At 31.7% G+C, this 24,935-nt stretch overlaps 1 protein-coding gene across 1 annotated transcript in view; it reads right to left on the bottom strand.

Moving 5' to 3' along the window:
• The window catches only part of LOC149543241 (putative CoA ligase CCL7), a 45,994-nt gene that overhangs the window by 16,507 nt on the left and 4,552 nt on the right, over nucleotides 1-24,935 (bottom strand). Inside the window, exons 2-3 of the mRNA XM_089796255.1 lie at nucleotides 18,307-18,493; nucleotides 14,347-14,492 (exon numbers count right to left, since the gene is read on the bottom strand). Coding sequence (XP_089652381.1) covers nucleotides 14,347-14,492; nucleotides 18,307-18,493 — 333 coding nt within the window. The remainder of the gene's footprint in view (nucleotides 1-14,346; nucleotides 14,493-18,306; nucleotides 18,494-24,935) is intronic.

Here is a 24,935-nt window from a genome sequence, read left to right as displayed (position 1 = left end):
TATTGATGATGATTAGTTAGATGGTTTATTATCACATATGTTTTCTTATAGATACTTACCCCATACTTGCGTATGTATGGTGTGCATGTTTGTTTCTTATGTATGGCATTTCTGATGTGGTTAAGGAAGGGAGTCATAGTCACCTGCTAGTCGAGATCTACATGATGCACCACTTCTTTCCATTGCTTTTTTAGCTTAGCATATATATATTGTATGTACATGCATGGATTTTATGCAGGTTGCAAGTACTGGGTATCGACTTCCCTGAATTGCTAGGATGAGCATACCCTATTGCACTATCTCAATGGTAAGAGAGGGGAGATAAATTCTCAAGTCCAAATCCTAAACCCTTAAACCATTTGTCCTAGAAAGGTAGGACAAGTTTCTAAGATTTTTTGCCTTTCGAATGCGTCAGATGATGTAATTTGTGATTTTAACCCCTTAGACTGATTTTGTATGGATTGTTCTATGATGGGTTTTCATATTTTATTTTGGAGGTCTTTGGTAAATTTTCTATTAATTAAGTCTAAAAAATAAAAGATTTAATTAATAATTTAAATTATTTTGGAAAAATTAATATAAAGTTATGATACTTTGATATTTTTATTTTCATTAAGTAAATGGGAAATTAATTGAGTAAACGAATTAAATAAAAGAAATTAAAATTGATAATAATAAAAATAATAAATAAATAATAAAAAATAATAATAAAAGAATTAATATAAAAGTTATAAGTCTACCTAGGAGTAAGTGCACCCCTTGATTGCACATATGTCTACAACAGAGGGGTTAGTGCACAAATTAAGCACATGGTGTCTACAACCTTGTGACTCATCTAGAAGGTTGGAAAAAGCTCGTGCTTTGTTGTCAACGCTTATCTCATCTTTTGGTTGTTTATAGAGACATTCTAGGTGCTTCCCGAGAGTTCCTTATATTCAGGCACTCCTAAAAGCTTGGGGAGCATGTTTGGGTGGATCCGTGAATGTTGGAGAAGGAAGGAGCTTGCTCTACAGATTTTGAGGAGAAGTGATTTAGCATCAATGTCCAGGTAGACACTCATGATTTTGCATATGTTATTTTTGCTTCTTCCACTTCCTATCTTCTTCATGTTTTCTGAATACTTTCTAAGGATTTCATGCGTGAATGTTCTAGTTGTATGCAATCTTGTCATGGGTAGTTAAATTTCTGTATGAGAAACCCCCACATGCGTAGATCTGAGGAATCTATGGGACTAGGATTTAAAATGCTTATGGAAAAATCTATTAGAAGGAATAAATAGATAAATTTTAATAAAAGGAGGGTACGTTGTATTCATATCTCAGATTTGAGCTTGATCTGAAAATGCATATATATATATATATATATATATATATATATATATATATATATATATATATATATAGATCCTTTAAAATAAAAAAAAGTGGTTTTGTAGTTTTTTAATTTATATTATAAAAGAGTTTACATTAAAACATTTGTAAAAAATAAAATTAATTAAAATATTTGGGAGGGACAGGCCCATACCCCAATGACCTCATGTGATTAGAAGAAATAAATATGCAGGTACTTGTGAATGGAAGTTATTGTTTTTTTCTTTCAAATTAAAAAATATGGGAGGGGCGGGTTATACCCACCCCCTTACCCTTGCGCTCACCTTGGTTGGCCGGCAGCACCGTACCTATGGTCGCAAGTACTACAACAGTTGTCGTAGGCTATGCGATGGCAGGCAGGGCTGCATGGCCTACGCTTTAAAGGCGATGACCTTTTAAAAGAAATGCCAGTATTTTTTTTTAATTTGATTTTTTATTTTTTTAACTTATTTATAATATGATTAATAATCATTGTTAATTGTAATTTTTTTATATATACATATATATTAATATTTTTAAATAAAATTTATTAAATGCTAATTTAAATAATTAATTAAAATTTAATTATTTTATGAATAATGGCTAATTGAAGTTTTATTTGATTTAATCAAAGTTTTAAATCGTTTAGATAGTAATAATAAGAGGAAAACTTATATTAAATTTTCTATTGTTCTAGGGAAATACGATGGGGGTTTAATGTATATATAATATATCCTTAGAACATTTTAGAAAATTCTTTTAAAGAGTAGTAGAAGAAAACTTTGACCTATCAAAATAAAAACATGGGTTAGGAAAACGTACAAAATTTTCTTTCACTCAATATCTTAATATGAAATTTGGAACCCCGTATTTAATTCAGCCATGTGATTTTAATGAACCAAAACATGTGCTTGCATATTGTGTTTCTTTATGCTTCTTATTTTGGGTTTGGGTTGACTAGTTGGTTGACCAGTTATAGGACGTCTACCAGAGGCTTGGGGTTATGATTTGTGATGTCATCATGATTTCTTTTGATCTCAATCTTTATAAATCCAACCATGGTTATGAGCTGGTATGCTAATTGATATTGTTTCCAATCTTCTTGTGTAAGTTGTGACATATGTAACTATTTATGAGTTATCGATCAGTTGTATTTGGATTACTTTCCAGTCACTTTGATAGGACTAAATTGTTTATCTAATCTTGATGATGTCATGTTGTGACATGTTTTGAGTTGACCATTTTGGAGTCTTCGATCATTATTACTTTGAGATACTTTTTGGTTGTTGTTGAGAACTAATGGATATAATGATTATTAGTGATACCTTCAGTTGCCAATAGAGAACTGTTGTGGTCATGATTATCTATGGATGCTTTTTAGTTGCTCATGGAGATTTGATGCTCTTATTGTGGATTATCTTTTGGTATTTTTCTAGTTCCTTGTATAGGACTGTGGTGATTTTGTGATTTGTGATTCCATGAGCCTAGGGTAGGTTATCTACTTGTAGTGTCGGGAAGTCACTTGTAATGGGGGCCGAGGCCCTAAGTCACTGCCAAGGTAACTCATTGTAAGTTGTTTAATAAGTGAAAACATTACACCTAATACTGACTTAAATGAACCTAATAAGATAATTTCTTGTTCTCGCCCATGCCTCGAGTGCTAGTACAAAGTAGGATGGGAGTAGAGAGAACGCCTGGTTGTAACCTTGCATTTCATAGTATGCCTTGTCAGTATGAGAGGATACTAGTGGCCACATAGGGATCACTAGGGGGTCGAGTTCTATAGAGAGACTACCAGGGTAACTCTAGCTTGATTTGTGCGATGACACTTTCCCGCTTACATAGTAGGTTTCCTACATTTCTTTGTTGTGCCTCTAGGATTAGATGTCAGTTTGTGTTGGAACCTTTGAGTTAGTATACTTTTAGGATTCTTGGACTTGGAGAGTACTTGTGCTATGTGATTTTGGTTATTTTTTCGAGACTTGAGATTGTCTCCTCAACGTAGTGGGAGTGGACCATTTAGGTTCCACATGGTCGGGTGGTAGTGCTTATTCACTCTTACTATTTGAGATCTGTCTGAGACACCATGGCTGATGCATTCTTTGTTGGCATCTATCTTCACTCTATTCATGGATTATGATGGTAGACATGTATCCTTATATTAATGATTAACATATGATAGATGATGTTATTTACTTATCTTATGCTTTATCTTGCATGTTAGATTTCTTTCTACATATGATGTAGTATGTTCTAGGAGTGACATTCCTACTATGATAGTATCGATGATCTCTTCAGTAACTTAGGATGTTACGAATAGAGGGATGGCTAGGGCCCACAATGGTCTAATGATGCTATTTATGGTTGGGAGGAACTGTGCACTTAGTTAGTTGTGTTTGTGATGTATGGTTATACTTTATGATGGATGTTTATATCTTCTATGATGATGTATCATCTATGGTATTTGGTTTCATTTAATTTATTGCACTTGCATCATGGATTAGATTAGGATGATGTACTTTATTTTCATATGTATATTCTTTTAAGCCTTTCATACCCTATGACATGTACAATGGATGATTGAGCATTATGAAATGTAATTTATTAAGGTAAATTTGGAACCAAAGTATATTGTTTTCAGAATGTTGGACTTTTCATTATTGTTTCATTTGAATGTGGTATTAGATGGAATTAATATTATTTAATTTAATGGTGATTCAACATTAAGGGATCCTTAAAGAATGTAACATGTTATGTATGTTTATTCACATTTTCAGTTAAATGTTGTTATTGCTTCTATTACTATGTGTATGTTGTGAATGGTTCTACTTTCATGTTTCAAAAAAAAAAAAATGCTACCAACTTAGTGAAATTTTAGGTTAATTCTTTTGGATCCCTTGGTGGGGCGTTACACAATCTTTGTTGCATTAAGATCAAAATATACCATTTTACCATAGGATTATTTGGCCTCTATGCACTCCTTGAGATGCATGTGTACTTGATTAATATTCAATGTTAGGTGTTCCCTTAATAGTGAAAATTTATTAAAGGTTCTTTCCTTTTGTAATTCTAGTAGTCTTAACTCATCATGAGCACTATTAATTCTTCTCTCCAAATCAGTGATATGTGCATTTAGATTTATCAATTCATCCACAATGGCTTTCAATTTGAAATCTTTGCTACATTAATATTAGAACATACTAGGTAACCATAGTCCATTATTTGGCCTCTATGCATTCCTTGAGATGCATGTGTACTTGATTAATCTTCAATGTCAAGTGTTCCCGTAGTACTAAAAACTTCTTCAAGGTTCTTTCCTTTTGTAATTATAGTAGTCTTAACTCATCATGAGCATTGCTAATTCTTCTCTCCAAATTAGTAATTTGTGCATTTGAATTTTTCATTCATCCACAATGCCCTTTAATTCTACCTCTTTGACCTTGATCTCCTTGTGAATGCCTTGAGTGTATTCAAATGATAGTGTACATTTACCATATAGGTTCTTTCCTTCTTCCAATAATCTATTTGACTCCTTTATATAAGTATCTAGGACTAATAAATCACTGGTAATGTTATTGCATATAGTGTTGAATAATTTGGCATCATATGTAGCTTGTGGCTTTGTTGCTGCAATATCCACTAGTTTAAAGAACTTTTTGTCAGATTCCTCCATCATTTTCTTAGCTCTCTTCTATACATCAGTCCATTAATTTTTTATTGAATGGTATTATGCATCTTCTCAAACATCCTTTTAAGTGTGCCTATAAATGTGCTCTTTCTCATCTTTCTAGATTCCTCGGCAATGTTTCCTATTGAACATATTGTCAGTTGGATGTATTCTTGAATATCCATGTTACCATCAAGTATCTTGTGGCAAACCTATAAAAAAATTCTTCAAGAGGTGGCCTTGAAGTACTTTCTAATGAATTATCTATTGTCTTTGTAGGTGTCTAAAGAATTTCTATACGTCTTTCCTTAGTAGTAGCGCTATGTTCCTCTAGCAATTGAGATGGTTCGGTATCCATCTAATTTTAATTTTCTTTCTCTTAATCTTTATATTCTTCTTCTTTCTTCTCTTCTTCTATCACTACCTTCTTTAATGAAAAAATATTGGATGTGGCTTTATCCACTATGTTTGACCAATTTTATTGATATTCAAAGTTTGCATTCACAATGTTGGGTACTAGGAGTAGCACTATAGGTGTTTCTTGTCAATGCAAGATGGTAGAGTCATGCTAACCAATTTTTTTTAATTCTTCATTAGAGATGTGGTAATCTACTATATTTCATGTGACCAAATCACCAATGTCATAATCTTTTTGTATTGCAATGGGATCTTCTATAGTAGTGCTAGAAAAGGGGTCTTCACTAGTTCAATTGTTATCCTTGCTCTCACTATGGTCACAGTGTCATCTTGTATATCCATAGGTGAGGTGTCTTTTGGCTCTTCTACTACTACTTCTAGTGTATAAGGGTTCTTTTTCATGAATTTAACAACTTCTAACTTGATCTCATTGATCACAAGTTCATACTAACCTCCCATTATTAATATGTCTCTCTTCTTGTTTATCAAGAATCTCTCAATCTTCTTCAATACTTCTTGCATCTGATCATCATCTTGAGTGTAAAAAATATTTCTAATTTATTTCTCTCTAATTTTCTTATCCTCCTCTTTTGTGGTGGCATTATTCTCTATCAATTTTTTATACAACTCTTTTGGGATACTTGCATGGATGTGCATAAAGAGTTGCTTGAAACCAATCATATATCTGCTAACTTTATTTTATATTTGTTTCTTCTATAATGGGTCATAAAAATAATAATATTTATTCAGTTGTGTCAAATTTACTGCTTGGATGATCATTTGGTCCATCCTTCCAATCTCAAGTTTCCAACTCTTTTTCTTATGGACTTTATGTGTCTCTTCTTGAGTTCCCTTTTGTGGTTCCACTAATGGTGGAGTGATCAATCCTCTCATTTTCTTTATGGTCATTTCTTCTTTTTAATATCTATCATCTTCTTACCAACATAAGTCATTAATACTTTGGGCTTCTTCTTTGGTCTAGGATCACTTGCCATCTCCTTGACTCTTTTAGACCTTTTACGTGTCACTTCCTCCTTTTTCTCCTCCTCCTTTTATTTTTTAATATAAGCTAAAATTATTGATGGAGAGATCCCTATAGATCTCCCAATAACTATAGGAATTCTCTTTTCACTAATTACTGTTACACCTTCTTCTTCTTCTACTAGTTGTACTTGTTTTTTTGATGGTACGACATTAATAGGACTTGGTGTTGTAGTTATAGGTGTTGCTGGTGGTGGATAACGTGGTGAAGCTTCCATAGATAATGGTTGTACAAACAAAATAATTCTTTGACCACTAGACCTCATTTCATGTATAGTCCTTGTCGTCCCTACAAAATCTTCTTGTGTCATCTGAGTGTCGTTCAATATTTTCTTCATCATGCCCTCAACCTTTTTCTTTTTTTCCTTAGTTAATTACAATTGGTGTGCATCATTCAACCTTTCTTCAGAAGTGCCCCATCTTTCATTATCCTCATCAATATTTCCTTAGCATACTCATTTATTTATGCCTTAGTAACCTCATATATTAAGGGCTCCAAAAACATCACTCTTGGAACAATTGCTTCCATACAAGTCTTGTCACTTTCTACCATAAAACATATGTTTTCCTTATACTTTTCCATAATTGTATTGGGTATTTTTACACTCTTCTTCATTTCAGTATGAGATGTCTTAATCATACTTGTTATGTTGTTCGTTATGTGATCTTTTGATGACTTTTGGTAATAACAACTAATTGATTCCATGGTGCATTTATATGAATTCCAATTTGATATTGGCATTGTAGGGAATCTCTTCATGACATGAAAAATAGGTAGGTTATCAAAGATCTAGATCTAAAACTTGCATACTTATTCTTCTTTATCCTCTCAAGATTATCAAAGATTTTTTGTTTTTGAATCTCACAAAAAATGACTTCTATCGTATCAATACATATCTTATATGTTTCATTAATAAAGCTTGATGAGACTTAATTTTCCCTAGAGATGGAACTTATCTTATATGCTAAGATCTCGGTAATGAATCTTGCATCATCTTTCTCAATAAAACTCAACATTATACCTCTACCATTCCATTTAGTCTGTGTGTTTTCCAGTACAATTTTCTTTACATTTTTCTCATTTATAGGTATCTTTCCTTTGTTTCTTAAACCTGCCACTTCATGGATTAGGTCAATAGTTATCTCAATGATTTCATCTCCAATCCAAAATTTGATATCATGGATTCTACTCAAGATGATTCTTGCCAATTCTTCATTATCAAATTCATGGTGGAATATAAATTGTGCAATCTTCAATTTCCATAGGTATTCAAATTCATTTTTAAAACTCATTTCTTGCCTATACATCTTATCAAATTCACTTGAAGTATCAATATCTGGTGTTCTAAAACTTGCAATGTATGTAAGACCTTACATCCTCCACAGCTAACACTATGTTTGAAATCCATGAAAATGCCCTAGCATGGTCATTTTCCAATTTTTATATGGAATGCTTCTTAACCTTGTACCTTGGTTTTTCCATTATATCATGTAATAAATCTATATCCACTCTTAATCTTAAATGACTCCTAAACAATTTGAATAAATACCTCAATATCACAAAATTAGGGCTTAGCGTAAATTTTCATGAAATTGCTTCTCAAATACTTCAAATTATCTTCAATTCACTCTTTAATCTCCTCCATAAGTTCTTCTAGGTTCCAAATTATCAAATCATGGTTAATTACTTTGATTTCAATCCTTATAAATACCTAAAATCTTATGTGCATTAATTATTCATGTATACACAACTCAAAAAAATGTTTATGTATCTAGTATGTTGAATTTATTTCTCATGCTCACATATGATCTTAGATCCTTATGTGCTCTTAATTGTAGCTTCTAGACATTATCTCTATGCTTCCCATAAGTGTACAAAACTTTATGTCACCATTTCAGTGTCTAATGAATTTTCAAATGTATTATCCCTTGTTTCTCTAATGAATTGAATGTTTAAGTTGATAAGGGTTTCTCAGCTACTACTAATAATTTCAACTTTTTCTCTAATGTTTCCTTTGTCTTCTCTACCCATACTTGAGTGCTTGATGGTGATCTTTCTTTAACAAATATTTTTTCTAATCTTTCAATTTTTATCCCTTTCACATTCTCATTCCTTCTTACATTGTTGCTTGCATTCATTCTAATGTTCTTATGTTGTAATCTCATGTTGTTCATTCTACAAAACATTGTTGTATGTCCCATATTGTTGAAAATTTGACATAGTATAACATTATCCTCATATCTAGGTCCAAATTGATTTGTCTGTAATCTACAAATCCTTGACAATATGTCCAAAATGTTGGAGTATTCAAATGTGAAGAGTACTTCTGAGAGGGGGCAGTGAATTAGAAGTAACTAGTTTTTATCCTTTTCAAATCCTTTTAAGCATATAGCTAAAAGTAAACTGCATGCATGTAAACATATAAACAAACATGGAATAGAAACATGCATCAACACATGACACTAGGAGTTTGGTAACCTAGAAACCCTCCAGGAATAAGAAGGTAAAATTGGGGTGGGGATGATACCCACAAAATCATTGCAACAATAATTGTTTGACCACTTTAGATGGTCTGCCCTATTAAAGGCATTACACTGTGTCAATAGTGACCTGGTTAAAGGATTTACAAAAACTTTACAAGAAGTGTCACTCGGTTAAAGGATTTACAATAGGTTGTTCAACCCACCTAATTCAATAGGATTTTCAATCACCTTCTTCAAAGGTTATCCCACCTAGTTGTTAAGCTAACCTATCAATATAAGATTTTCAACATCTAATACAATGGCAAGAAAGTATTAGAACATTAAAGCTGATAGTATGCAATCTTCAATTGCTAGTTTCAAGCACTTGATCTATTCTCTTTAATGTGACCCTTGCTTGATCTGATCTCTATTCTTTTCTTTTGTTATGCTCTGATCAACTTAATATGTAATTGCTGCTAAATTCACTAACTCCTTGAGAACCTCTGTTGCTTGCTCTATTCTATAGTTTCCTATTTGCTTGGAAACTTCATCAACTTCTTAACAACTCAACAACTCTATATTTTGGTGTCTAAGTCTCCTTATAAAGACTTCATAGACTTAGAGTTAGCAATGAAATCACGAACTTAAAATTCCCGCTCAAGTCCTTAGATTTAGCCCATTGGTTGCATGTTGTCTCCAATTTTCTGATTGGTTTCATGCTAATAACATAGGTAAATATAAAGATTTGATCTTATCTTCTTGTTCCTTTGTGAATCACCCAAAAATGGTTTTGCATCTTATTTTGTGAAGTCACAAACTACTATGTTGATTCTATGTTACTCGACACATATTACACTACTAGTGCTCAGCACATATATATTCCTAGATCACTCGGCACTTATAAAACACTCTATTTTTCTTAGCATTAACTATGACTCGAAACCTATTGAAATTCTAACTTGGCACATATTGTAGCTCAGCATGTATATTGTACTTGGCATATATGGTGAAATTGGTTAAGTGTGTTGACACTCGAATGTCAAAACCATTCTGAGACCAACACAAAATTTTTGTACTTATAATGCACAACTTAATTTCTTGTGACATTTATTCCTCCCAATGGTCTACTAGTTGCAAAGTTAGTGCTTTCATACATTCCATTATTATATCAAGGTTTCCTACATTTGTTAGATTTACGTCCATAAGAAAAGAAATTATAATAATAACCAAAAAAGGGTTTAGTATAATTATTTGTACAAACCTTATTCATGTATCCAATCTGATTACATGCAAAGCATCTTCCCTTTAAATAGTTTCATTACTTCTTCACATTGTTTAGACTGATTAGGTAATTCTTCGTTCAGATCTTCTTGTTGATTAGGTTGTTGGTTCACTAGATCTTATTCCTTAGTAACTTTAAATTCTTTAGATGATTATCCTCCATTGTATCCAATTCCTATATTGTCTCCAACTAGTCTTTGTGCCATAATATGTTCATCAAGCTTCTCAATGCTTGAATATAACCTCTTAAGATGTTTCTTTGTCTTTGTAAGTTCTTATTTTACAATCGTGTTGTATTTCTCAAGTTTCATATGTTATAGCTTTGTAGTCTCAAGTTTAGATGTCACTATGGTAAGTTTGGATTAAAGATCTCCAATCTCAAATATTAAATCTAAATGACTTTTCTTTTTATCTTCCTTCATACTCATCTTCAAGTTTTTAATCTGAAGCTCATGTTTTAGAATTTTAGTCTCCTTCTTAAGCTTAGAAACTACTTCAAAATCCTTGATTTGATAATGTGACTATTTCTTCTTGGATTTAGATGATTCAATCTTGTCTTCCAACTTTTGAATGAAATCTTGTGCATCTCTAAGTTTGATCTTACTTTTTTTCCTTTCTTTTGTAACTACATCAAGTTCCTCAAGAGCTTCGTCAAGATGCTTCTACAACTAATCCATATCCATAGAGATCTTACTCAAATGTTTTAACCTCCTCTGAGTAGATTTCCTCTAATAACAATACTTAGAAATAGAGAATACTTGGGAGGGGGGGGGTGTTGAATCAATGTTCCGCAAACTTTTATCCAACTATGTATATCATTAACAAGATCATTAACAAACTTTAAACTTGCATATATGATCAAACTCATAACCATAACACAATGAAACTCATAACTCCATTAATTTTTAAGTATGGAAACCTTGGCCAAGGGAAAACCCTGGTGGGGATGGTACCCACAAATGATCCACTAATCAAGAGTATCTTGTGAAAGATATTCACTCTATTAGGAGTCTATTACATTTGTATAGTGTATTTTCCATTGTTAGAGGTCCAAGAATTGTTAGAAGCCTCAGCCCATGTATATACAATAGTACAAATTGCATACAAAAGATATAGATATAAAGACCTTTCACATAGTGCTAATATCTTCAATATCTAATGTGTCCTTAAGGTGCCTTCTTCAAAAGTTGTCATACATATGTACTTCTTTGTACTATCATTAAATTTCTATCAATACTAATCATGGGAAGTGTGCATTCAAACATTATTACAATACAACGCCACACTTATTACAAACAAAAATTTTTCCTTTATACCAAATTCTTGCATCTTGTCGACCTTGTTGCTTGATATCTTGCTAAATCTTTTGAATTGACTTTGTCTGCATGTGGGTTAACATCTAGGATGTCATCCCAACAAAACCAAAACAATCTCTAAACCAAAATGCTTTTACTCTTTGATCTATTGTGTTCTACTCGTCATAACATGTATTTGAATAAATGTCCATAACTTGACTTGTATGGTGAATCTTATTGTACATTTTTAACCACATGATACATACATCATGTACTACTTTCCCTTAACAACACATAGCTCATTGAGTTCTTCCAATAAACTACACTAAAAGAAATACTTCAATTCTTCACTATTTTTTTGAGTAATACTTAGACAATTTTTTAAGTCCAAGTATCCAAAATTCCATAATATATTTTTTTGTCTTCATAGTACATGCATGTTTCCATAAATGACAACCGTATATCAGTGTCATACATCCTCTTAGCCAAATTTCTAACAAAGGTGTTGAATAAAACATTGGCATGAATTCTTATGGGAGATTTTATGGAATATTTTGAAAAATATTAAGTGCTTATGTGTTGCATAAGTGACTTGGGTTGTCATTTATGCCAACATATAGTCTTTCTAATGAGTGCTAACAGAGTTGCAAAGGAAGATTTATTTTGTGTGGTTAGAGGATTGACAGTTATGTTATGAAGAGCTATATTAGAATTTTGGAATGTGTTCTAAATTTATGGTTGATTCCATAGAAATGATTATGAAGACTAAACAAAGCTATGCAGAATTTTCTGGTGACAATTTTTAGAGGTTGTGAGAAACACAGTACTAGTATTGGCCTATATCTTTTTAGAAAGATAAAAGTGTGTTCACTGGGATTGGATGTTGGTTGAAGAAATGTTCATGATGCTATGGTTGATGTAGCAAATCCAGATGATAATTCTCTGAAGAGTTATGAATGATAATGTGCAGATTATTCCTTGGAGACCAACTTACTATTGTAATTTATGTAATTTGAAATTTCACATGTGGAATCTATTTGTAATATCTTATGATGGTACAATATTATTCATTGTACATTAGGAAAGTCTCAAGGATGACTTAATTAGTTATTAGGACTTGGTATAAAGGAAAGATGTTTCCTTGGTTGTAATCATCTATGAGATCATATGTTATTGATGTTATGTTATGCAAGCTTTGGATGTGAAGTTTTGAAATACAAATAAGTATTTAATTGTAAGGATTAAGTGTGGACTTTAAAAGAATTGTATTGGAAAATAAGTTATTTTTTGGCCAGTTTATCCATTGTATTTAATATCCAGAAGATTTGTTTGAGACAATTTGAACAGTGAGTTTATTTTTCTTGGTGCTTGTTCTGAAGCAATTTGGAAATTGGGTTCAATTGTCTTCCTTTCAACTCCTAACATGGTTGGCATGATTCCTAATAGGGTTGGAATCTTCTAGCAGAGATTCAAATTCTCCTAACAAGGACTCATATGTACTAATTGTATTCATTTGTCTCCTAACAGGGTCACATCCTTTCACAAGATACTTTTATATTAGTACATCATCTTCTAGGCATCATTCCCACTGGGGTTTTCCCTCAGATCAAGGGCTTCCCTAGTTAAAATATCTTTTGTCACATTACATGGTTATTATCTTATGGTTTCTATACCTTTTGATTCAAATTTGTTAAAGTTGATAAAAGTTAGTTAAATAATATAACGGATTCACCCTCCCTAGTTATATTGGTGGACTTTACTTGCTAACATAGAATACATCATCATAGACATTCACAACCTTACCATATCAAATCTTCCCCTTCTTTTTCAACGTCAATTTTGCTCTCTTTTCATATTTTTCCTTCTCCTTCCTCTTGCCTTCTATTGTCTCTAGTTTCAAGTAGGAAGGGGGATAAAATCCTTTATGAGGTAATCTGTCTACCAATCTAATCCAACAATTTGTTTTAAACTTGCCTATTTCTATAGAAGTTCTATATGTCTTGCTATTACTAGTTTATTTTTCTCTAAAATTAATAAAAATTAAATTCTATTATAAAATTTTAATTTATTTAATATGATAAATTCATATACCATACTTCTAGAAGCTTTAGACAAGATGGTTTTTCCACCTTCTATGAGATTGAATAAGGCAACATTCATGTTTGATGTATGCATGAAAAAAAGTAAAATAGATTGTTCTCATGAAATTAATCAACTTCTTTGGAAGTTAAAAATAAAAGAGAATCATAAAATAATATGTTTTATTATTGTTTCAATCATGTCCGTATGTTTAATACTTGATTCGTCAAGCTCATTAAAATTAACTTCCATACTTTAGTCAAATGGGTCCAAGTCAAATTTACTCAATCCTTGGCATGACTTGTATGGCTTGGTTGAACCTATGTAATTCCTAAGTCACCCAAACAATGTTGTAATCAATCATACCATTAAATAATGGCTCCAAACCTCATACACAACAAAAAGCAATAGATTCAAATTTAACTTGAATTTAACATCTTATAAATTATTAAAAATCATTCAAAATTTTTGACTCAAAAATGCTCATCGACATTTGCTAAAAATTTGTTTAAGTAAAAAAACAAAAATGAAAAAACATCAAGCTTCAAATATCTCAAGAACTCTATAAGTTTTAATTAATAAAATGTTAGACAATTTTTTTGACTAAGATTCAAAAATATAGATGAGGGAAAAGTAAATGTATAAGATCCTATAGTTATTATTAAATGTGCATGCTAAAATTTCAAGTTCTAATTATCTTCGAGGTTTTTAAATTGAATATGATTAAGAATTAAAAATGTGGGCATTATCTTACCTGGAATCCTTTACACTTGATTAGTTCCTTAATGCGATCAATGACAAACAAGTTACCATTCTCATCAAAGTAGCCAAGATCTCCTGTTCGTAACCAACCATCCTCTTCTAATGAATCTTTAGTTCCAATTGGGTTATTGAAGTATCCTACAAGTTGCCAAAAAAGTTTGATTCATCTATTTTTTACATTTTTTCTTTTAGAGAATTCTAAACTTCAAAGTAGACAAATCCAATCTTGTATACTAGTATATTTACTCTAAAGAACATGAACATTTACAAAATAAATTGGTGTAGATGTATGACTATTCAAAGAAACATTGTAGAAGTATATAAAAAGTTGACAAAACATGAAATATATTGATAAGATAATTAAATTATGAGGTGATATTGGAGAAAAATACACATATATCTACTTCATTGTTGTGTCCAAGTCATGTGAATTTTACTTTTACTACTTTGCAAAGACCACATGCACATACTCCAATTTATTATAGTTTATAATCACAAAATTTTGAGGAAATTTAGGGTGAATAGTGATGTTCTGAACCTTCTAAAAATTTTATTTTAAAAGAATTTGATAGATGATGCTATTGAAAAATGTTCTTCTTTGCTAATGACATTTCATTTTATGTGGCTCACATTCCTTGTTATAACAAGTATGTGGAAAAATTAACAATGATAGAACCATCATTTGTTCCAATTAAGGGTAAAAAAATTAACGATAATAATGTTAAATAAAAACTATTCTAAGATTATTATTTTAATGGAGAAAACAAAGAATTTTTTATTTTTTTGATAGGTAAAAGGTCAGAACCAAGATTAATTTTAATGTGTCATGATTAAATATTAGTATTTATCAAGTGCAAGTAGATAAAACCTAAGAACTCTTTGATAAGAGGCTCACAATTTACTATTGTGTTGTAGACTCTTGCCTTGAAAATGAAGAAACCTTGATTCACAAGTGGATGCAACATAATTATGAGTAGGTGTATTTTTTAGATTTGGTCCTTAAAGATTTCATAGAGGATATTGGACTAAAAAGTATGGTACAAATAGTGACAAATGTATCATATGCACTTGTAAAGTGTCAGATAGCTAATTGATCATTCTACAGACATATTTGGTGGACTCCTATTGTAAATGTGATAAATATTACAATTAAAGATATGGAAAATCTTGATTGGGTAATAATACTTTTTAGTGATTGAAAAATTTGTAGATAGATGCTTAAATAAACCACCATACTTCACATCCACTCTTCTAAGGCTTCTCCAAGATGGAATTCATCCTATCTAGACAAGGACTAAATATGCATCATACACCATCCTCTTAGAGATGATAGTTGAGAGACAAGCAAGAAAGAAATTAATATTTATCAAAATAGAATGGAATTATTGAACTGAGTCCAAAAAAAGATAGAGGAAAGGGTCATGTATATTGTGAAGAATGATAATATTGAGGTAATACTAAATCTATTGTTTATTCATGAGAGTGATTAGATATGGAGATGCCAATGCATCTAAATGGTATAGATGCATAACTACATTGATATCATGTTCGACCAAATAAAGGTTGCTGCAAAGAAAAAGAGCCCCATATTGAAACTCTAAAATAAATATATCCAAAAATTCATTCTTCACAAATGAGAAAATTCCAAAGATTCATTGCACATATTTCTTTCCATTTATTGAACTTGAAGTATTATACACAAAAAAGACTAGGAAAATTATATCCATGTAGGATGTTGAGGTGAATGAGATTTCTTGAAGGCTCTTCAAAAGATTCATGTTTGATTTTGTAGAGGATAACACCATTTGTATTGAGTGCAAAAAACTTTCCACTATTTGGAGATATTTTGAAGAGGTCCCACTAATATATAGGGTGATTATGGCACAAAAGCACCTAGTTTTATGGTGAAATATGCACGAACTTGTTTCCATGACTACCTCTTTAGTCATTCAATTTATATCCCATGTTCTAAGATCTTCTATTAAGAGTAACTAGTATACTTGTAGACACATTCACTCTACAACAAGGAATACACTTACCTTCAAGAGGGTGGCGAAGCTTACAATTGTACATATTACCTTATATCTCATTGATTGGAATATTCATTCATAGATAAGAATCCAACATCTTGATGAAATGTATATCAATAGGAGCCAACACAAGTTGATAGTGATGCTAAACAAATAGGATTGGTTCTAGGAATTGGTTTGGAGGAGCTTTAAAATATGGGACCTAGAAATTCTGAGGATAAAGAGTTTTAGAATGATTAAAGGAATCATTTTAGGAAAATTAATAATTTTTTTATATTTTAGTCATAGTAAAAAATTCCAAATTAAACATTCCATTGTTAGTGGTCACTTGAAAAGATCATATGTCTAATGCAATCATTATAGTGCTTACAAATTTATTATTTACTACTTTGTATTTTACTATGTAGAAAGAAAAATCTAGTTTTTCTACATGTTCCTTAGCATATTTTTATAACTAAATTTTTTTGTACTACATGTAAATTTGCATTGCCCAACTACTGCCTACACATTATCCCAAAACTTAAACCTTTGGTCATTAAAACTCATCCTCCTATCAAGAAACTCTAGGAACTTTAGTAAATACTAAATCGCTAGATTTCTATGTCCCTATATAGACAAGAGGAAGGATAAGGAAATTATTTAGAGAGTTAATTATCTAAAATAAGTAACTTATTTAAGAAATAATTTGTTATATGTATATGCATTCAACTAGTTAGGGGTAGTTAACTAATCAAATATGTTTCCTTAAGATAGAAATATACTATTAAATACAAGTGACATGGATGAAACATAAGAAAATATAGATTATTACAAATATCTTATTCTTACAACTTTGAGGAAAAAAAACCTTAGGTAAAGTTATTTAACTCTGTGTAAAAATAACTCAAGAGAGGTTAGAGATAAATTTTAGTAAAGAAAACATATCCAAAACAAAAATTTGAGTCTAAACAACTAGGTATGATGATATATCCATTTTAAAAGTCTACTCAACAAAGGAGAAAAAGATAAATCTATAGAAAATGACTATTGTTTGAAAGAGAGAATGTGAGAAGGACTACAAAGTATCCTATAATTATTTTTCATCAAAGATTGAAAACAAGAAGATGAAAATGAATTATGAAGCTCTAAGAAGCTACAAATAATTATCAAATAATACGTCTTGAACAAAAAAATATGTAATAAAATCGTGTTGAAGCTTAAGAAAAGAAACATAAATCAACATGAATGACCTTTACAGTGCTACTCAAATAATGCTCAAATGATAAGATATTAATAATAACCAATGTATTTAATGAAAGAACCACAAAAAAATGGAAAAAATATAAATTTTCTTTCTTTTATACAATTTCGTAAGAATGAGATTGCACATAATCAAATCTATTCAAATAAGATGCCACTCTAACCATCTAAGATTGTGATATTGGAATGAGTTATATTCACAATAAATATTGCACAAGTAACAACTTTAGTTGGCCTAGTGGTGGAGAGTTTTTACTCTTGAAAGAGAGATCACAAGTTTACTATAAACAAATCTTTCTTTCTCTTTCTTTCTTTCTATATAACAAAATTCACTTAAATAATAATAGTCATAGTACAACTTTGTGAAACACTAGCTTGAATAATAATGGTGACTATACAACTTTGTCAAATACTAACTTGAATAATAATAGAGATAATGCAACTTTAGTAGCATGTAGATATGCAACATTATGATGATACTCTACATAAATACTAAAAGTAGGATTTTTTATTTCTAGTAGCCATCTCAAAATGCAATTGAGTCATAAGATCAAATTCAATTGGCATAGGTAAAGGTGAATTTGAAGCAGTTGAAACAATTTTTTAGGAATGCTAGATGTTGAATCATATTGATATAAAATAAAATATAACATGTAAGATTCAAAGGTTTGCAATGCATGTACCTTCCATGATATTAGGCCCACGGATGCAAATCCCCCCTTCTTGATTAGGAGGAACATGATTCCTTGTTTCTAGATTTGTAATTTTTGCTTCAATGCTTGGAAGTAATGTTCCTGAATGCCTAAAGTCACTATTTCTTCCCCTATGTGTCATTGTTGCAGCGCCACAAGCTTCAGTTAAACCATATGCCTATTTACAAGAATACATTTTTTGTTTAGCCTTCACTAATTATACTACTCTCAAACTTATTTCATATGCTCTCTTTAGTATTCTAACAAAAACATCAAACTAGCTAATGCAATATAGAGTTTTCATAAGAATGTAGATTCTAGGGCTTGTTGAAAAATTTATGTGGGTTGAACAAAAACACATGAAGGTGTAAACCCCATGGCTCGTGGTTTAGACTTTCATAGTAGGCACATTTTGCAACAAACATACATAGTACAAATCAACATGTAGAAGGGGCAACCTTTTTTTCCCATCATTGGAATCCATCTTTCAATATTGACTATGTATTCGATTAACTCAAAATTTTGGGGACTTTAAGAATCATCATTGACTTCTGAGAGACAATGACAATCGATGAAATGGATTTGTTTTTGTGTGGTCAATCCATAAATGAATTGCAAATTCATATTCATTAGTATTTTAGCAGTTTCAATAATGGAATGACCTACTTATACATATAATGGATTCATGGGTCTTGTCACTGCCCTAACTGAGATTATTTCAAAGAAACCATGGGGGATTTGATAGAATTTGGAGAAAACATGGGTATTAATCCCTACCAACCTGATACACAACACTAAAATTAGTTGATAATTACATAAGGTTATCCTTCATTATATGCAAATTTAAAATTTTAAATAGAAATGAAATTAATATTTCATCTTTATTTTTTACTTAGAATGTATAAGTTTGTAAAATAAACCTTTCAATGCATTGTTGTAACTATTATAAAGACTTCATCATTTTAATATCATTCACATTATACATTTCAAATGATGTTCTAAAATTAATGTAGCTCTCACAATCATCTTTAAAGTATCATTAGTTTGGATATCATTTTAGAATAGTCCTACATCTTTGAATGTTTTAGAAAAATGATAAAGAGTCAAATGTGATTAGAACAAGAGATGCAATGAGTCAAAATTCCTGCCAATAATTGGAAAAGAAGGAAAATATAGATTTATAGATAGAAAGGAAGGATATGAAGAAAGAGCTAAAAGAGAGAATGATATGTTATTATAAGGACATATAAAGGTAGAATGATAGAGAGAGTTGAAGAGAATTTTAAAAATATTAATAATTATATTATTTTAAGAAATATATAAATAACAATAAAAATTATATTATATGAATGAACTACTGATTTCTACCAATTCAATTATAAGTTAAAATATTTATTATTATTATTATTTTAAATTGTTGATTGCATATGGAAAACATATACCTCAACATGCAATATTATTATATTTGCAACAGATTCGGAAACATCAACATGGTATCAGAGCAGGTTGCAATTGTAATCATAGAAGCCATGGAGAATGCAAGGATAATTCATGTAGTTGAGTTGGATGAGATAAAATTAGTGGGGGTTTGTCATGCACGAAAATTGAATTATACATTATATACAAAAATGATACTACTGTAGCACTGATTAATATTATTTGTTTGTGAATATATATTTCTTTCTCTATATAAAATAAGAGTGTTTTTATTTTGAGTGATATTAGATCATAGAAGATGTCGTATCCATCTTCCTAGAAACACGTGTGCTAATGTTTCTTCCCCATAATATTAACTATAGTGTTAAAGATTCAAATGTTGATAGACAAATTTCATTAGTGAAATGAAAAACACAATGTCTTATCAGAAGAAGTTGTTGAAGTTAAAAGTCATGGTTGGGATAGAAAATTAAGGTACAAGTTATGGAGTGAGGAGGTAAGTTGTTTAATTAAACAAATTATATTGTTATGATTGTACCTTCTAATTATAATAAATATTTGAATATTCATGTTTTGAGTATATGTAATATAGGAAACATGGAAATTCCCAATTTAATTTATTTATTAAGTATTATATTTATTATTATTTGAAATGAAATCTATTCAAATAATATTACTGTGAAATTCTATTATTGGTTGGTACATAAGTAGAATATGTTTTATTTATTTATTTCAATAATATATTATCATTATTGGAATAATTATTCAAGGAATTTTTATAATAGCCTTGATCTTCTCTTTGAGAATGTTCTTGCAGGACATTGATGACTAATATCAGATTTAGGGGGAGTTTGACACTTCATCAAAACAATACTGAATGAAGAACTCTGGAAATTGATGTTCAAAGGGTTATTGAGATTTAGAGGGAGGCTGACATTATAGACAACCTTAAAACAAAGGGAGAAGACTGAGGATGCTATTTTGTTAACCTTCAGTGAACCCGATCTTATTGATTAAGAGGGAGTAAACCATGTTGAGATGGTTTCTTTGAAGTTCAATAAGTTGTCACAGTCAAGAGGACTATGACTATGTATGGGCCTACCCCCTGTGTACATCATGAGGAAGTGACAACTTCCAAATGATGTCACTTGTATTTGGGAGAAGTTGTTGTAAGATGACGATCTTACAATCAACTTGTATTATGAAATCTAATAAATTGAGTAAATGGTGAATGTCTTGTATCTCAACATTCTGGGAGGCCATTACTCTTAAAGTACGTGGGGGTAATCATTGATATTCTGTGAGGCCAATACTCTTGATATCAAATGTGATATCAAAATGTTTTGAGTAAGTGGTGAATATCATTGATATTCTAGGAGACCAATACTCTTGATATCAAATGTGGTATCAAACCTTGTTTTTGAGTACTTGATGAATATCGAATGTCAATATTCTAGAAGATCAAGACTCTTGATATTAAATGTGATATCATATCCTAGTTTGAGAAATTGATGAATATCATATGTTGATATTCTGAAGATCAATACTCTTGATATCATATGCTATATTAAATGGTAGAAAACTTCTGAGATATACTTAATATTACCAATGGTGTAATATTTGTCTTGTGTTTATCCTCCCTTGCTAAGAGGGAGTGTTAATATTTGGTAGTTTCTATCAAATAACTCTTTGAATATACAAGTAATTATATATGAGATATAATTCTACATGAGATATAAACCTATTATATGTGAGAAATTATATATACATTTGCAGATCCGAGAACATCAACATAGGGATTATCTTGCCAACGATAGCAATTCGGGGAACTGACCTAAACATATAGATCGATGGGAACCTCCATGGATCACAAGACATTTAGATAGGGCCAGGATATCCAAATCTTGCAATAGATGCCATGATTAGCCCAGGGAGGAGTTTCAAGGAGGTTTAAACTGATAACGGGGATGACGAGAGGAGAATAGGGGCATAAAAAATGTGTGTGAGTGTTTTGGGCATATTGGGGCAGAGAATTGTACCAATTGGAGAGCAAAATGAATTCACCTATACCGAAAAAGAAAACATTGGAGACCAAAGAGGTGCATAGAGGTAGAAAAGGTGATTCTTACAGATAAGCCAAAGTTTCTGTCTCATTCTTCAAACTCTAAGCTTAATTTTGGAAAGAAAGGAAATAAGGACCCCAAGGCTATTGGACAAAGATTAGAAGTGGTAGAAACAACTAAAGGGCAGATAGAAGAATATAACATCAAAGAGCTTCGGATTGGGAAATTGATTCCCAAAGATCCTAATGTGGAACGTCAAGGGCTGCAATGCCCCTGAAAAGTGGCACTTAATTAAGCATCAATTAGAGCAAAGCAAAGCTAATCTCATCTTACTACAAGAAACAAAGTGGAGCTGTGAGAAAGGAGAGAGAATATTGAAAAGATGTAGACAGTGGAAGGATGTCTTAATGGAGGTGAGAGGTGCATCTAGAGGAATGGGAATTTTATGGAACCCACTCACCTTAGATGGTGAGGGGATGGGAAGTCAAAGGAATTGGCAGCTATTGAGGTGTATGTGGATAGAGAAGAGGACAACCTTTTACATTATAAAATTTAAACATTGATGGATAGATTACAACCACAGAACCAGAGAAGAGATACGATTATCATCAACAGGGGCTTCAATGCCACAATAAGAAATCAAGAGAAAAGGGATGAATGCAATTAATGAGTCAAATTCAGAAAGAGTTTCAGGCCTTTATAGATTCCAATGGACTTAAGGATATTCCCTCCAAGAATGGAATAGTTACATGGACTAATAGAAGAGATGGCTACACTGGGATTGTAGAGCATTTGGATAGATTTTTATTGTGGAGCGCCTTGGAATACAGTTTTGAGGCTTCAGTCATCCCCTTCTCGGGATCTGATCTCTTCACTATGTCCTTAATCTTCATTCCTGAGCCTCCAAAAGGGAAAACGTCTTTCAGATTTTAGAAGATGTGGATGAGAGATTCATCTAAGTGAAAAATATGATCAATGATGGAATGAGATCTCTCCCAAGGGGAAAACCCAACTTGACTTGCTCAATCAAAAGTTAAAAATATGTCAAAAACAAAATTTAAATATGGATTATTGAACATTCTAAAAATGTTCATGAAGAGAAAGCAAGAATAGGAGCAAAATGAGATAACTGAAGAAATCATGAATGGAATGACCACTGCCAAGTTTAAGAAAGAAAGGGATCTCAGGAAAGAATTAATAGAGATACTTGCAAGGGAAGAATGTCATTGGAAAAAATTCTCTAGGGGAACTTGGCTACAAGAAGGGGATAGGAACACCAAATTCTATTACAAGTTTGCCATGGTTAATAAAGAAAAAAGAAAAATCATAAACTTAACAAGGGAAGATGGATCCTTCACCTAATGTCCCACAAATATTGAAAAGGAAGCAATAGGACATCTCAAGGAACTGATGAATCATCCCAATGAAGACAATGGAGAAAGCAGGTAAAGAATATTAGACAATATTCCTCAGCTAGTAAATCAAGAATGGAATGAGCAGCTATATAAGGAAATCTCCTTTGACAAAACAAAAAAAAGCTACCTTTCAGTTACACCCTGACAAGGCTCTGGGACCAGATGGGTTTCCTACCTTTTTCTTCCAAACCTTTTGGAACATTGGGTGGGATATTCACTTAGCTTTTTAAGAGTCCAAGAAAAAATAAAACCATGCTTGGTGCAGCAAAACACACCTTCCTAGCACTATCACCCAAGAAGAAAAATGATGCCTCCATGAAAGACTATAGACCAATCTCTGTGTAACACAACCAATAAGATTGTCACTAAAATCATTTCCAATTGACTCAAAGGTGTATTGAAAGAAATTAACACTGAAGAACAGAGTGGATTTTCTCTTGAAGATTGAGCACAAAAGGCATCATCATTGGGCACGAGGTAATCCTCGCAAGAAGGATGACTAAGCAACCTGGTATGGTCTTAAAGCTTGATATACTGAAAGCTTATGATCTGGTAGATAGATCTTTCCTGAGGCAAGTACTTGCCAGAATTTGGTTTGGTGCAGATTAGATTGAATGGTTTGATAGTTGTGTTGATTTAGTCAGATTTTTCATACTCTGTAATGGAGAAGCCAATGGCTTTTTTCATACTTCAAGAGGATTAGATAGGGGGACCCTCTTTCTCCCTTCTTCATCATTATGGTTGAGACCCACAAAAGGATTATAACAAAAAAATGGGTGAGTAGATCTTGGACAGGCCTAAAGATTGCTGCTAGGAGGATGATGTCACCCACCAACAGTTTGCAAATGATACAATGTTGTTCAGTGAAGTCACAAGAAAAAAGCAAGGGGATTAAAAAGACATTGGAAGAGTATTTTAATATCTCGGGCCAAAGTATCAATTGGGGTAATGCGGAGGTGTATTTTTTAAACACAACATAGTTTGCAAAGTGAAATAACAAAGATTCTAGGCCTGAGATTGGCCAAACTCCCAGGACGTTTGTTTGATTGTCTTCTATTTGGGGGAGTGAACAAGATTAGATAATGGGAGGATATGATTATTCATGTAGGAAAAAAATAGAAATTTTGAAAGGGAGATGATTCTTATCTGCTAGAAGGATAGTGATGCTAGATGTAGTCCTATCCTCAGTACCAATATATACAATGTCGCATACAAAGCTTCCAGCAGCTATTGAGGAAACTTTAAAGCAGATTTTTAGTAGGTTCTTCTAGAGTGGATCAACCGATTAAAGGAAATTATCACTTATTATTGGACGGGAAAAATAAGTAGATCTATTAAAGTGGGTGGAATGGGGATTAGGCTAGGGTCCTATGCAAGAGGGCTTCCCATAAAACAAAACGGAAGCCCGCTTGCTACTTTTTAGGAAATATTTTAAAGTTAGCGGTCCTATGATTAATATTTGAGCTCCCAAATTTAAGTAAGCTATTCATTAAAAATAAGCTGAAAATTTAAATTCCCTCTAAAACTATATTTTAATTATAAATCTAAAAGTTAGATTGTTGGGAAGTGGAAAAAAGCATTCATAAGCTGGCGAGCCTATTTCAAGCCCCACTCCTTTTTCCCCCACTTCCTAAAAATGAGGGGCTCCTACTTTTTAGGAGAAGATTCTAAATAATTCCCTAGCAAATTTATATTTTACTCATGA

The sequence above is a fragment of the Cupressus sempervirens genome, chromosome 8 (assembly GCF_028749045.1).
Source record: "Cupressus sempervirens isolate cs-2001-9-10 chromosome 8, ASM2874904v1, whole genome shotgun sequence".
Lineage (NCBI taxonomy): Eukaryota > Viridiplantae > Streptophyta > Pinopsida > Cupressales > Cupressaceae > Cupressus > Cupressus sempervirens.
The sequence above is the reverse complement of the archived record's forward strand: the minus strand, read 5'-3'. Positions and strand labels throughout refer to the sequence as shown.